Here is a 14902-nt window from a genome sequence, read left to right as displayed (position 1 = left end):
GGAGAGAGGGATGGTAGGAGGGAAAGGAAAAGGGAGGGAGGGAGGGAGGGAGGGAGGAAGGAAGGAAGGAAGGAAGGAAGGAAGGAAGGAAGGAAGGAAGGAAGGAAGGAAGGAAGGAAGAGTAAAGATTCCTTCCCAGCAACTTTGTCCTTTTAATTTAATTCAATTGGAGCTAGTTGCATGAAGGGAAAAAATAGCACATTAATGGCAGAAATGGAAATAGACACACTAGAAATGTCTTCCTTTAGTTCTGAAGCCAAGCTCACCTCTACTCCATCAAAATAGCAAGTCTTGGGTTAAAATGGCAAATGTGGCTGGCACTACACAAGTTTTCTTTAGAAATCCCATAGAAGCGAGCCTCCTGGGCTCAGATATTCTCTGCTGACCACAGTCCTTTGGCTTACTTTAAATACAGACATGGCTAACAGGACTTGGAGTCTGAGTCCATCATCTATGCCCAGTGAGAATGAGCTCCTTATAGCAATATAATAGTAAATCTTTCCTAAACTCCAATTCAGGACTTAACAACAGACATTCCATGTGGGGCAAACTCAGTATTGGCATAAGTAGATAGGGATTGAACTCAAAGGGAATAAAGTAGAAGGATTTTGATATATTCAGAGGCAGAACAGGAAAGAGACAATTAAGTAGTAAGGAATAAGGATTCAAATTATGACGCAAATTACAGACCAAATAGCATCAATTTACTAAACCTCAAGTCAAACTGAACCTAGATATTAACTGAACCATGAATTGGACCAAATATATATATTTGAAAAATCAATCAAACTTGTTCAAACCGGAATCAAACCTATATATTTTCTAATGAACTAGAACATCAAAACATTCCTTTAACTGAAACTGAACTGAGCCAATGTTTCATTTGGTTTGAGTCCCTGTTAAAGAGGAACATTTTTTGCTTTCATTTGCCATCAAAGGAAGGTAGTTAAAATTCCTTGGAAGTGGCTTATCTTCCACAACTTTTAGTTATTCAGGTTAAATGAAGGAATGTGAATCCATCCACAAGTCCCAGATTCAAGACAGACTAACATAGAATGGAAACAGGGTGGTACTAACATATTCTAGAAAAAAAAAGCATATCAGACTTATCCAATGGTAATGTTCTTTGGTTAAATGTATATTAACCTACATATGTCCCTTACTATCAGCTCAGAAAATTCTTGACACTATGAAATAATTATTTCTTCTCAATGCCTGTAAGGGTAAATTTTCACTAATGCAAAATTGTGCTGGCTATACCTCATCCTTCTGGTTCTATGATTCTGATTCAATGGAAGCTATTGTACAACTATGTCAAATCCAAACCTTATCTAAAATACTGTTTTGCCTGAGGTCATTTTGCCCCATGGAATGTTCACTGACTGGATTCTCTGAACTTAGCTCCAAACAAACTGCAATGTAATAGGCAAGGTTATATAACATAGATCATTTTACTCCTTGGGGCTGAAATCATGTGAAGGCCCTAGGCCAGTGGTTCTCAACCTTCTGGCCCTTTAAATACAGTTCCCCATGTTGTGACCCAACCATAAAATTATTTTCGTTGTTACTTCATAACTGTAATGTTGCTACTGTTATGAATCGTAATGTAAATATCTGATATGCAGGATGGTCTTAGGCGACCCCTGTGAAAGGGTCGTTTGACCGCCAAAGGGGTCGCGACCCACAGGTTGAGAACCACTGCCCTAGACCATCATTTGAGATGAAGCCAAATGTTCTGGAAATTTCCAAGGATGCTGACTAGACTGGAGTTAAGCTTCACTTATGTTCATGAACTCTCTGAAATGAAAATTTAAATTTTCACTACTGAGAACACCACTTTAGATTTTATATTTGTAGGGAAAGAGAATAGGGGCTGCTTGTAATTCTGAAATCTGCCAAGTTAAGTCCCCATTTCCCTTCTCAAATTCTTTACTCTGTTTATTTTGTATGTGTGACTATATCCTCATTCCTTCCCTTTAGCAAGTGAGTTCTGAAGGAGCAAGAACATATCTTGCGAACAAAGCTTGGGTTGGGATCTAGTATTACTCCTTTCAGTTTGACAAATATTCACTGAGTCCTTATGCATTTCTGTTCTGTCTCTAATATCTTGGAATCAGTGACATGCATTTTTTATAGAAGGGAAATTCTGTAGGTAGCATGCTGATGATCAATGATTTGACATGCTTAACTTGTGTTTAATTACAAGTGGTTGTGTTCATGTGTGCCGTGTAACACAATTGGATACAGTCTTTGAAGAAAACCCTTTTACTTCAAGCTGCTGCTTCCTCAGCATTTCTAACTCATGAGTTGTGTGCTAGTTTAAAAATAGGTTCATCAATTATTTGATACTCCTCCCTGCAAGAGTTGGAACCTGATTCCCCTCTCCTTGAATGTAGGCTGGACTTAGCTATTGCTTCTAATGAATAGACTACAAAAGATGTGACAGTTTGGGGCTTTGTTCATTATCTTGAATCACTCAGTCTGGGTGAAGATCTTGCAAAAGCCATCTTGGAAGTGGATCCTACAGTCCCAGTTGAACCTTCAGATGACTACAATCCCAACCTATACCTTAACTACAACTACAGGAGAGATCCTGGGCCAGATAGGACCACCTAGCTAAGCCACACAAAATTCATGACCCACAGAAACTGAGATAAAAATGTATATTTTCTAAGCCACTCAGATTTGGGGCAATTTGTTTCATAGCAAGAAATAAGTAATAATACAGGTTAGAAGGCTCAGAAATAACCAGTGATATTTCAAAAAAAAATGATTGGCTAAGTGATTATTGCCAGACTTTATAATCTTGATAAAGTGTTTGAAATCATTTTTGCAAGACTTTGCTTAGAATATGTACAAACAATTTCATTTTCAATCCAAGTGTTAAAATCTAGGTCTTTGTAGTTTGAACAATATGAATTTGTTTAAATGGATTCATGTGCTATTCTGTAAACTTAACCAAAATATCACCAAACACATGCATTTTTATTCCTTCAGCAAACATTACCTAAATGCTTACTGCATCTCTAGCACCATGCCAGGTGAAAGAGGTGCTCTTGTGCGTCTAATCATTCATAAGCATTACCTGAGCATCTACGAGGGGCCAGGCACTGTGCTAGGCACTGAAGATACAAAAAGGAACATGACACCTGGCTCTTGAGGGGCCCAGTATTTAGTTGGGGAAGTAAACAGGTAAATACATACTTTATGCATGCTATGATAATTCAGAGAACAGAACAACTATCTTTTTGAGGTACTGAAGGATGAATAGGCATTTTCAAGCAAAGAAGAGTGGTTTACTAGAGGGGTGGCATTCCAGGTGCAGGGGAACAACATGTGCAAACATATGGAAGTATGGAAAGCCTAAAATGCCTCTTCACAGTTTCGTTCCTTCTTCCTGCAAATAAAGAGATGACTAGTGACATGCATATTTCTAGCGTTGTGAGGCCAGCATGACAGGCTGGTTTTCTAGACTACAGGCATTTCAAGCCAATAGGCTGCTCCAGCAAATTGAAGGAGAGAGAAAAGGTGCTTGTGCTTTCTGCTCCAAGGTTCTCAAGCTAGAATTCTCCTGGTAATCCCCGAGCCTTGAGAGGATAATTGTGTGAGTTCCTCAGGACCATATGTTTTCCTTACCATGAACAACTCAAATTGTCTGTACATGAGTCTATTAAGCTTCCAAGCTCAGACTTCTGTGGCCTTTTCCCTTTTAGATCAGTGTCACTCAAACTGTTGGTATAAGACTTCGTACCAGAACATAAACCAACATATTCCTGCTTTCATCAGTAAAATCATGCTATGAAAAAAAGAGTCAGCTGAAGTAAATGGGTTGCTCAATGGCATGATTTACATTTAGCACAAGCTCCTAAACTCATCATAGAGTGATAAATTGTTCATGGGTTGTCAGGGATCCATAGACCACATTTTTTTTGATCACTTACTATCCACTAGATAAAATCCTATATGACAAATCTCTTTGTTTCATTTCAGAACCTGGCTTATATTTTCTTTTCTAATTTTGAGAATAATGCAATATATCTTGTTTCTCTTTTCGTTTTGAATTCTATATAGTTTAAAGTCAAATTTGAAGCTCAAATGCATCAATTATGTTTACACTTTTAGGTAGCATTTTTTAAATTCTTGGTTTTTTCTGATTTTTTATTTCAAATTTATGTGTGACGATTATTTCATTACTATGCTTTTGCTGGATGATGTCAAAGATGATGACAATGAAGACAACCACAACAATAAGCATTACAGTAAGCATGGAAATAGGCCAGATTTCTGGTTTGCATCCACTTGAGTAGAATCAGGGCCATGTGTGTGCCTCCATGATTCCAAATAAATTGAATTGTTTAGACTCTGAATTCATACAATTGGTATCATGGAGACACAATGGTGTTCATGAGGGACTCATTCCTCTTCATGCAGGGGTACTGGCCTCTGTAAATGAAGTCATTAGACACAGTTAAGAGAAGAACACTCACCGTCTTGGTCGTTACCTGAGTCAGCTGGAGACTTGCTCCGGCGCATGGGGCCAGGGCTCTTAGCTGAACTCTTCTGAGGTGTTGGGGATGCCTTTGGACCAGCTGTGGCTGAAGGGTTTCCTTTCATGACTCGGCATTCTGGTGGAAAAAGACACAGACAGCTTACTGGAGCTAGGGGCGGACCGAGGCTGAGCATATTAACAACCTCTGGAAGCTAGAATAACCAGCACAGGTCAAAGCACCGAATGGCTTAGGTCCAAAAGGTGATCCTCAGTTTTTTGAAAAAATGCTGTCTCTGGAGAGGGAGGCAGTAGATAAACTTTCAAAAGTCACCTGGGCTAAACCAGATGTTTACATCCCTGGATTATGGAAACAAGGGAAAGAGTTAAGAAGCAGGTTGGATAGGTCATTAATTAACCCAATCATTTGTGGACAAGCCATTCATATCTCAGAATAGCACCTGTTGATATAATTAATATCCTTGGAAAAGAGATTGCCAGCTTAGAGGTTGTAATCACACAGATGAAACATTTACGAGTAATTTAAACTTTATTGTTTATTACATGTCATGTATCGTGGTAGGCATATTTAGGATGTCATGTGATTTTATAAATAAGCACTACCACCACCACCACCACCTTGCATCTATAGAGTGTGTTTTTTTAGTTTAAATGCATGTACGTTATCATAACCCCCTCTGCTGATTTAATGAATAAACAGGCCAGCAGTGACTCTGCCATTGGGAACGTACAGAAAGCTAGTGGGTGTGTGGGAGAATCTGCCAAATGTCCTTGCTACTGCACCAACCCCAGTTTGACATGTTTGGAGCACCCTTTCTATTTAGGTCACTCAGCACCTCTCTTATGGCAATTTGGGACACTTATTGTGCTAATGTATTAGAAGGACTATTATACTAATTTTACCGATAAGAATACAAAAAGCTTAAGCCTCTTGCTTAGGACCACAAAGCAAGAAATGGCAGAACAAGCACTAGCAGCCAAGTATTTTGTATCCCAGTCTAGTGCTCTTCCCACTCTATTTTATAGATTTTCCAACCTTGTGCTGTTCAGAGTAGAAACGAACAGCTTGACAAAGGTTAGTTTTTTCTTTAGATACCTCCTCATCACCTTCTACTTAAAGATACATTGAAATATCATTTACCCAGAAAGAATAGTGGATCTTTTCTGGTAAATTAAGATTATTTTAGGAAACTCAATTAAGCAGAAAGCTCATTCTTGTTTTGGTTGATAAACTTCAATTATCACTGTCCAGAGCTGAAGATATAGAAGGCATAGGAAAATGGTCATAGCCTGGAATTTGTTTTGCTATTTTATGGTCATTTGCCTCTTTTCAAAGGAAACAAAGTAGAAATGCCACCTCTTTCAGGGTCCTTGTCATTTAAGTTGTTTGTAAAGTCTGCATTAGTACAACTCAGTTTGTTTTTCTCACACCTTATTCCTTATAAGTGGGAAACATCTTTTTTGAATGTGTCTTTCCATTAGGATCATATCCTAAACCTGATGTTGCACGAGTTAAATTACATTAATTTACATCTGGAGCTTAGACACAGAAAAGGGAGATGGGCAGATGTTTCACCTCCTTCCTGAGATTAACAACCCTCTGGACTCTTGAGTCAAAATGCAGAGGGAATGGGGCAGCAAACCAAGGTGATTAAAGGAGAAAGTTTTTATAGTAAGAAAACAGAGGGAAATCTAAGATAGAATCACCAACATGGGTCAAATAGCTAGAGGTGTTGACTAGAAAAAAATGCATGCATAGAATATCCAAATGTTCCTTACCATGGTCTGATTGTACCTGTCAGCCCATGTGACACAATATGTGGTTTAAGAAATATGGTCACTGTTGGGGTAGAGAGTGAGTCTTATTGAGTTTGGATGGTGGGTATCTGGGACATCCAATTAACCTTTCATTTAGTGACTCATGTTTCCAAAAATACCGGAGAAAGACTAACAATACTTTCCCCTTAGAGAGCATGAATGGATGTGCTCCAGGCCATATGAACCCATGGAAACCCTAAGGAATATAATGAGAGAGACCAATAGAGCAATAAAATCCTGTGACTGTGCTTACCATTTTCATCCAGAGAAAAGTCATCCTGAGCATAGCGAAATTTTTCAGGACCACAGGCAATAAATACATCGTCATCACCAAAGAAATCATGGAGACAAGTTACCTATGGAGAAAGCAGAATCATTGGATTGTTATTTGATGGCCTTATGGCAATTAAATTTATACCATGTTGGCAGAGGGGGAAAAAATCATATCTGAGCCATTATTTCTAGCCCCAGGGATCTTCTTTGTCTCAAAATACTAGGTTCAGAGTCTGTACACAGCCCCTAATGGGTAAAGATATACTTAGTGCCATTGTCTTTCCATTTTTCATGGTAGCCTTGTATCAAGAGTAACTTTGGAACCATGTCCAAATGGAATACCCCCCTCTGAACAAAAGTCAACAAGCATATGGCCTTACAAATGTTACCTTTCCTTAGAGACACAGAGACGACAGTAATCCTAGCCCAACTCTGGGGCCAGTGGTCTGGGCCAAGCGTCTAGACCAGTGGTCGGCAAACTGCGGCGTCTCGCGAACCACATGCGGCTCTTTGGCCCCTTGAGTGTGGCTCTTCCACAAAATACCCCGTGCGGGCGCGCATGTACAGTTCGATTGAAACTTCGTGGCCCCATGCGCAGAAGTCGGTATTTTGTGGAAGAGCCACACTCAAGGGGCCAAAGAGACGCATGTGGCTCATGAGCCGCAGTTTGCCGACCACTGGACTCTAGACCAAGGCAGGTAAGAAAGATCTTCTTAAGCATGTGGTGGAGAGGCTGTGACTGATTGAGAGGGGACAGTTCCTCTCTTCATCATCTTCATTAGTCTTTAAACAAGGACATCAATTCTTAACTTCTTTGCCCACTCCCCAAATTGAACTTTTGTTGAAAATGGACCCAGAACCTGGTCAAAGCCCAGAATACCATTCCTTCCTGAAGAACAATAAGGGGGAAACTGTCCTGACCACTTAAAACCTAATCAAGAGCAATGGATCCCCATATGCTTGAGGTTCTTCTGGTAAAGACATGTTCCCAGGATCCTTCCCACCCTCTAGTCCCCTATGCATTGCTGCTTGTCCAAAATAGAGAGACTTTCTTCCCAACCCCTTTGCTGCATAAAGCAACAAGGGTCCCTGGGAAAGTATGGTGCTCCTTGCAGTCTCCCCAATTCTCAGCTTTCCTAATTACATCTGATAATTAGTTCAGCACACCAGGTAAAACCCACCAGAAACCATGAAGTCAAAACATTCTTATCTCAATCTTTAGTTTGAAAGTGTTCAAAGCTTCTAATTGTTCTAAGCTACCCATTTAAGCTACCAGCAATGACTACCCAAAGGCACAGTGCTCACAAACTAACAATGGCATGTTGGGTACACTATGTTACATTTGAAAAATGTTTATATTAATAATATTATTCTCCATCCCTGGTCTATTCAACTCCTCTTCCTCAGCCAATATGATTGTAAGCCTTACACAAAGCAAAAGATGCATAAAGATTATCCCCATTTTCTCAGCCTCCCAATCATCCAAGAGATGTTAAGAGAAAAGGAGACTTGGAGAACTGTCAGGGTTGCTCCTATCAAGCTTCTTCTAACCCTAAGTTCTGACCTCATCAAATAATATAATATCCTTCTTTAGCCCTTTGTCTCTCACTCATTCATTCATTCCACAATCATGTAATGATAATCAGAACTACCACTAATTGAATGCTTACTCTGTGACAGGCACTCTGTTAAGTATTTCTAAATTTGTCACCTCATTTTACTGTCACAACAAATCTTAGAAGTAAGTATTATTATCTTCACTATTTCTCAGATGAGAAAACTGAGGCCCAGAGACAATAAGTAAATTACTCAGGTGGAAAGGGATGAAGCCAAACAAATGCAGATATGACTCCAAAGCCTGTGCTTTTGGCCAGTTGGTAATACAAAGCACTTAGGGATTGTCCATGCACTGGGGAGACAAAGATTAATAACACTCAGGCCATGACTTCATGGAGGTCACAATCTGATAGTGTGAGAGACACTGAAACAGAGGATGTAAATGAGTGGTAAGATAGAAGAATATGTAGGTGCCATGGGAGCTATTTAGTAGCAAGTGAACCAGTCACTGGCTGGCACTGTTCATTCAATAAGTACCCTGCATATTGTCCTAAAAGCAGATCCAATGACAGAAGCTACATGGTTTTAAACTCTGCTGCACACTCCCACTGATACCTTGGACTTTAGCTTAATAAAATCTGGAGCCCCTAACTTGGATACATTGTGTGTCTCTGAATTGTTTACTCCATGACACCTCCTTGACCTTAAGGGGTTGCCCCTGACCCTGACTGGCTGCCTTTAGTGTTTATCATGAATGAGGAAAGCCTCATACTTGAGTGTCTTTCCACTAGTAGTCTCTAGGATTTAGCACTTTGTTTCAAGACCTGCCTGTATTTTCATGAGTACTCATCTAGTCATTCCCATTAGATCACAGGTTTCCTGAATGTAAAGACTAAGTCTATCCTTCCCTCTGTATCAATGGTTCCTGGTAGAGGGCTTATCACATAGTGAGAATGTAGCCAGGACTGTTTTTGCCTCAAATGTACAAAAAATGGGGGGTGAGGGGCGGCTTTGTAAGGGCATGCAAAGGCAGAAAAGTAGAAACAAGAAAGAAGAAATCAGTGCGGCAGAAAGTAGAAACCAGCATCCAAAGGTTTTGAAAGGTAACAAATACACACATTTAGGAATAAGAAAGGAACAATAACTGTGAAGTCAGAAGTTATTCTTTACATAATTATGCCAACTAGTTTGAAAACTTAGATGAAACAGATGATGCTTAAAAGAAAACTTAAATAATAAAATTAGCTCAAAAAGTACTAGCCATAAAAATAATTGAGTAAATACTTCAAACAGCAACACTTCACCAAAAGGCACCAGAACATTAATTTTGGAGGTATTTGTGGAAATTGCTTCCCAAGAAGAAAAACCAAAAGCTCAAAAGCAGCCATTGCAGTGACACACCATGATATCCTATTGTAGGAAAACAAAGCTTTCACATATTGTTCTGGTGATTGCTGTTACAATGATCTACTCTCCTCCAACCCCAAGCCTCTCTGCCTTACCCAGGCTTTGGGAAAGTCTTTAGATAACCCTTCCTTTGGGAGCTTCTAAGAAAGGCAAAGCCCCCTATGCTTATGACACACTCACAATGGTGGGGGCTGGCTTCAAACACATTCATGTTGCAATCCAGCTGTTCAGCATCAGGTTTCTTGTGTGATCCCACCCCACATTTTACTGGCTCCAAAATGTAGACCAATTCACATTGTGCATGTGGATACCCAGCTTTCCCAATTGACTTGGATACTGAAGCACAACAACCCTCCTCTACTTTGTTACAGAGCTGGAAAAATATCAGGAACACAAAATACAGAGTTAAAGTGGCCCAAGGATACACAGGTGGCTCATGGAAGAGATGAGAGTAGCACTTAGGTGTCCTGATTGAATTCAGGACAAAACAATGAAATTTCCTGATAAAAAATGCCTTCTTAGAGCCCTGAAAGGCATGTATATAGCCTAGACAGGAGATTCCCCATTTGTCATAACCAGTATCTGATACTCATTAGAACATTTTACTGGATTGAAAACAAAAGCACCTTTACAGATCTTATTTTTTTATCTATGAACAAGAAAACTCCTATTTATTACTCTAATTGGCAACTAAGTATGCAATGGAGAAGGAGGACAAAGAGAAAGAAGGTGAGAAGGAAGAGAAAAAGAAAGAGGAACAAAGAAGGAAGAAGGAGGACAAGAATGGAGTGTAGCCCTGCCAGAGTTGCTCAGTGGTTGAGCATTGACCTATGAACCAGGATATCACGGTTCAATTCCCGGTCAGGGCACATGCCTGGGTTTCTGGGCTTGATCCCCAGTAGGGGACATGCAGGAGGCCTATCAGTGATTCTCTCCCATCATTGATGCTTCTATCTCCCTCTCCCTCTCCCTTCCTCTATTAATTCAATAAAAATATGTTTTTTTAAAAAATGGAGTGTAAGAAATTATTTCCAAATGAAACTCACACCACACACATGATTTTTGAAATTCCATGGAAGCAATGCAACACAAAGTCCACCTTAGTTTATGTTGCAAATGTATAATTTTGACATTAGTTATTTGAGATAAAATGCCCATCATGAGGTGGAAACAGAAGTGATAAAAATAATAATCATTATGATACTGCTCACAGCATCCTCGGAGAAAAAGAGTCTTGTTGACATCAGCTTTTGTATGAGTCACATTTGAGTATTCAAGTCAGGGACAAGAACACAAAAACATGACACCTGTGTTTGTAATTAACCAACTGCCAGTTCAAAATCAATAAAATCAACTTTAACATTGAACCATTAAATCAATGTTCTTCCTTTTTTTAAAAAAAAATCAGCAGCTATTGGGGGAAAGGAAGCTAGCTTCATTGTACATTAGTTAGTGTGAACAATAGATTATATAGACCATCCACTGAGTTGAAGGCCAAAGTAAAAAATGGAGTGATGAAGACAATAGATCACTGTGTGAGAGTAGTTTTATTCTATTAGCTGCAAATGGCAAGTTCACTCTGACTTGATTTAACCTTGAATAATTCTCCATCCAGATACTGACACTTAGTTCTCTTATGTGCCTACTGTTGGTAGATTCTAGATTTCACTATCTAATTGTTCAGAATGAAATTGTTATCTCAGGAAGTAAAAAAAGATCTTGCTTCTCTATGTATTATACTCACTTTCAACATGCAAAATATTTTCATTGAAAGGTCCATCCCACTAATATTCATTCATTAAACATTATGGCAAAAGAACTATGTGAGAGATTCAGAAATATACAATAAAAGGCCTCTCTCTTCACAGGTGACAGCATAATAAGCAAGTTAGCACTAGATAAAAATGGAACACAGGGAATACTGCTGTTAGCACTGTTATAGAGACACAAAGAGCAACGAGAACCCAAAAGAAAGAGAACAAGTCTAATCATGAACACTGGGGGAGGCTTCAGAGATGACACAAAATCTGAGTCTTGAAAGATATGTAAGATATAAGTTGATGATTGCCCTAACCGGTTTGGCTCAGTGGATAGAGCGTCGGCCTGCGGACTCAGGGGTCCCGGGTTCGATTCCGGTCAAGGGCATGTACCTTGGTTGCGGGCACATCCACAGTGGGGAGTATGCAGGAGGCAGCTGATCGATGTTTCTCTCTCATCGATGTTTCTAACTCTCTATCCCTCTCCTTTCCTCTCTGTAAAAAAATCAATAAAATATATTTAAAAAAAAGATATAAGTTGATGGAGATAGGAGTAAAGAGTATTTTGGGTAACTGCATAAATAAAGGCACAAAAGCAGGAACATGCCTTTTTCTTAACAGTACTGGGAAAAAAGTCGATTATAGTCACAGAGATTCTAACTCTCCAAACACAATTGCCCAGACCCATCTGCCAGCCTTCTGCACAGACAAAACATACAGTTGCCTACTCGTGAAATTCAGGGTGAAGAGAAGGACAGAGAGTGTCTATGGGGAGAGGAGTGGCCCCAGTGGTGAAAAAGAAGGAACCTTGTGGCAAGGCAGACAAACCACACTGATTTCCCAGTCTTGGCAACAGTGTGCCCTGCCCATAATGAGTAGCTAGCAAGCTTCATAAAATAAGTTAATGAGAGATTCAGTAAACATCATGGATGAGGCATTTTCTACTCTCATTCTGGAACATTTCCTGCTTGCCAACCCTGGATGGGCTCCAGCCAGAGGTTGACACAGGGCTGGCTTGAAGAGCTTGTTTCTGAGACAGCCCTGGTGTTCTTATCAAACTTGGAGTTATGGAGTTATCTTGAGGTCTTACTTGTGGGTTTTTCTTGTCAACATTTATGCCTGGGCAAACAGCTCCTTGGTTCTGCAGTGCCTCTATTGACACAGATGTATTTATTCAACATTTTAAACTTTCCTAAAATCTCTGGTAAAATGATAACAATTTTACTTGCATTGGTAAGATATTTTTACTGTTTTCAAAACACTTCCACATTTATAGGATCTTATGTTTTCTTCCACACTTCTAATTCTTCTCTCAACCCAATCCCATCAGGCTTCCTTCCCCACCACTCCACCAAGGCTGCTCTCATCAAGGTCAGCAATAACTTCCATGTTGTCAAATCCCAGGGTCACTTTTCTGGCTTCGTCTTACTAAATAAACACCTCAGCAACATTAGATGTAAATTGAGCTAGTCCTTCTTAAACACTTTCCCCTCTTGACTTCTGGGACACTGCAGAATTCTGGATTTCCTCCTACCTCAATCTCCTTAGCTAGATTCTCTTCCTCTTCCAGACTGTTCAATATTTGAAAGCCCCAGCATTCAGTTCTCAGAACTTCTTTATTTACATTTATTTACTAGGTGACCATATCCCATCCCAAGGCTTTACCTTAGAGATATTTATTTTACATTTTAACTTTTTGACTCTTTTGTAATAATACAGCTTTAAAACATACATAGTACAGCTGTACAAAGATATTTTCATTCTTTACATCCTTAATTCCTTGAGTTTTTTAAATATTTTTAAAAGCTTTTTTTTTTCTTTTTAAATGTTTTTGTTAAAAACTAAGACACAAACACACATTAGCCTAGGCCTACACAGTGTCAGGATGATCAATATCACCATCTTCCACCTCCACATCTTGTCCCAGTGGAAGGTCTTCAGGGGCTGTCTTCTCCTTTAATAACCATGCCTTCTTCTAGAAAAGCTCCAGAAGTACCTGCCTGAGGCTCTTCTTAAGGAGGTGTCACTCTTTTCAGAAACAGGTCTGTGGTGGTTTGCTTGGTTTTCCTTTTTCATCTTATATACACTTGTAAGCAGATAAGGCGCCATGAATTTTCTTCTTTTTTACTAAAAACTTTTTGATTAGGGTCCGTCTTTTCAAACATTTTAAGGAGCTTGTTGAGGTCTGAAAAAGTTTTTGTTAAACCCTTCATTGTGAATTTTCTTGGGCACTTTTATCTATTTTTTTCTTTTCCTGCAGTTTCCTTTTCTCTTGCCTCTTCTTCAGCTATGTGTTCTTGTTTTAGTTTCAACAACTCCTCATTAGTGAATCCATCAGGAACCACCTCTAGGAACTACTCAGTGTCATCCTCATCCACAGCCAGGTTAAAATTGTTTGCCATCTCAACCACAGCCTTGTGGATTTTTGCAACCTCCTCATCAGTGGCAAATTCTTTGAAGTCATCAATGAACCTCTAGATGATGTCTTCTTCCTCTTGCCATTTAAGCATTTCTCAGTGACATCCCTCCAAGCCCAAGAAAGGTTCTTGATGTAGTCATAGATCTTATAATCCTTCCAGAATTGCATCAGCATCTTCTCAGTGTCTTTTTCAGTTGCAGCAATAGCCTGGATACAGGTTCTCCTCAGGTAGTAGGCCTGAAAAGCTGCTATAACTCCTTGATTCATTGGTTGGATCAAAGATCTGGTGTTCAAAGAGAGAAACATCACTTTGCTATTAAGATGAAGATGACCAATAAAAGGAGGACATCTGGGTGTATTATCAAGAATATGCAAAATTTTGAAATGTGCATTATTATGCAAAGAGCATTTTTCCATTTTGCTGGCATAGCAATTCAGGAGGGCATCTTGGAAGAGGAGTTGGGTCATCCATGACTTTTTAATGCTTCTGTAGGCTACTGGCAGTGTGTGCCACTGATATGTTTGAAGGCCCTGGGGTCTTCACTGTGCCAGATTACAAAGGATTTCAATTTGTAGCCGGCAACATTGTCCCCAAGCAAGACTGTTACCCTGTCCTTAAAAGTCTGGCATTGACTTGACCTCCTTATGGATGAAAGTCCTTTCAGACATCTGTTTTCAGAATAGGGAGGTTTCATTCATATTCAATACTTGCTCTGGCATAAAATTTTCCTTGACAATCAGCTTATCTAAAGTTTCCAAATATTCTTCAGCTGCTTTCAGATCACCCATAGACTCACCACTTATCCTCTCTAATAAAGAGGGAATATACAAATTGGCCGTCACACTGTCACAAAGATGGCGGCGCCCACAGCAGAGTGGGGTTTCCATAACACAAGATGGCTGCACCCACAACGGAGGCTGAGTTCCCGTAATGAGCCTTAAGGAGCAATTAGCAGGGACCTGAGGCTGCGTGGCGCTGGGCCATGGCGGGGGACCTGAGCCTGCACCCCCCACCTGGTGAGGCTTGACAGGGGACCTCAGGCCCCACCCCCAACTCCAGCACTGGGCCGGGGGACCACAGCCACGCCCCCTCTCTGCATTGGGCCAGGGACCTGAGCATGCCCCCCCCCCCGCCTGGCAGGATTGACAGGCATCTCAGGCATG

General features: G+C 40.0%; 1 protein-coding gene across 2 annotated transcripts in view; it reads right to left on the bottom strand.

Annotated features, from left to right (window-relative positions):
- Positions 1 to 14902, bottom strand: part of DCX (doublecortin) — a 149697-nt gene that overhangs the window by 31638 nt on the left and 103157 nt on the right. Inside the window, exons 4-5 of one of the 2 annotated variants that reach the window (XM_006082220.2) lie at positions 6579 to 6681; positions 4503 to 4625 (exon numbers count right to left, since the gene is read on the bottom strand). In XM_006082220.2, the coding sequence (XP_006082282.1) occupies positions 4503 to 4625; positions 6579 to 6681 (226 nt within the window). Of the gene's footprint in view, positions 1 to 4487; positions 4626 to 6578; positions 6682 to 14902 lie in introns of both variants that reach the window. The other variant, XM_006082218.3, reaches the window with a different exon arrangement.

This window comes from Myotis lucifugus, unplaced genomic scaffold, assembly GCF_000147115.1.
Source record: "Myotis lucifugus unplaced genomic scaffold, Myoluc2.0 scaffold_2, whole genome shotgun sequence".
In the NCBI taxonomy this organism is placed as follows: Eukaryota; Metazoa; Chordata; class Mammalia; order Chiroptera; family Vespertilionidae; genus Myotis; species Myotis lucifugus.
This window is presented reverse-complemented; position numbering and strand designations above follow the sequence as displayed.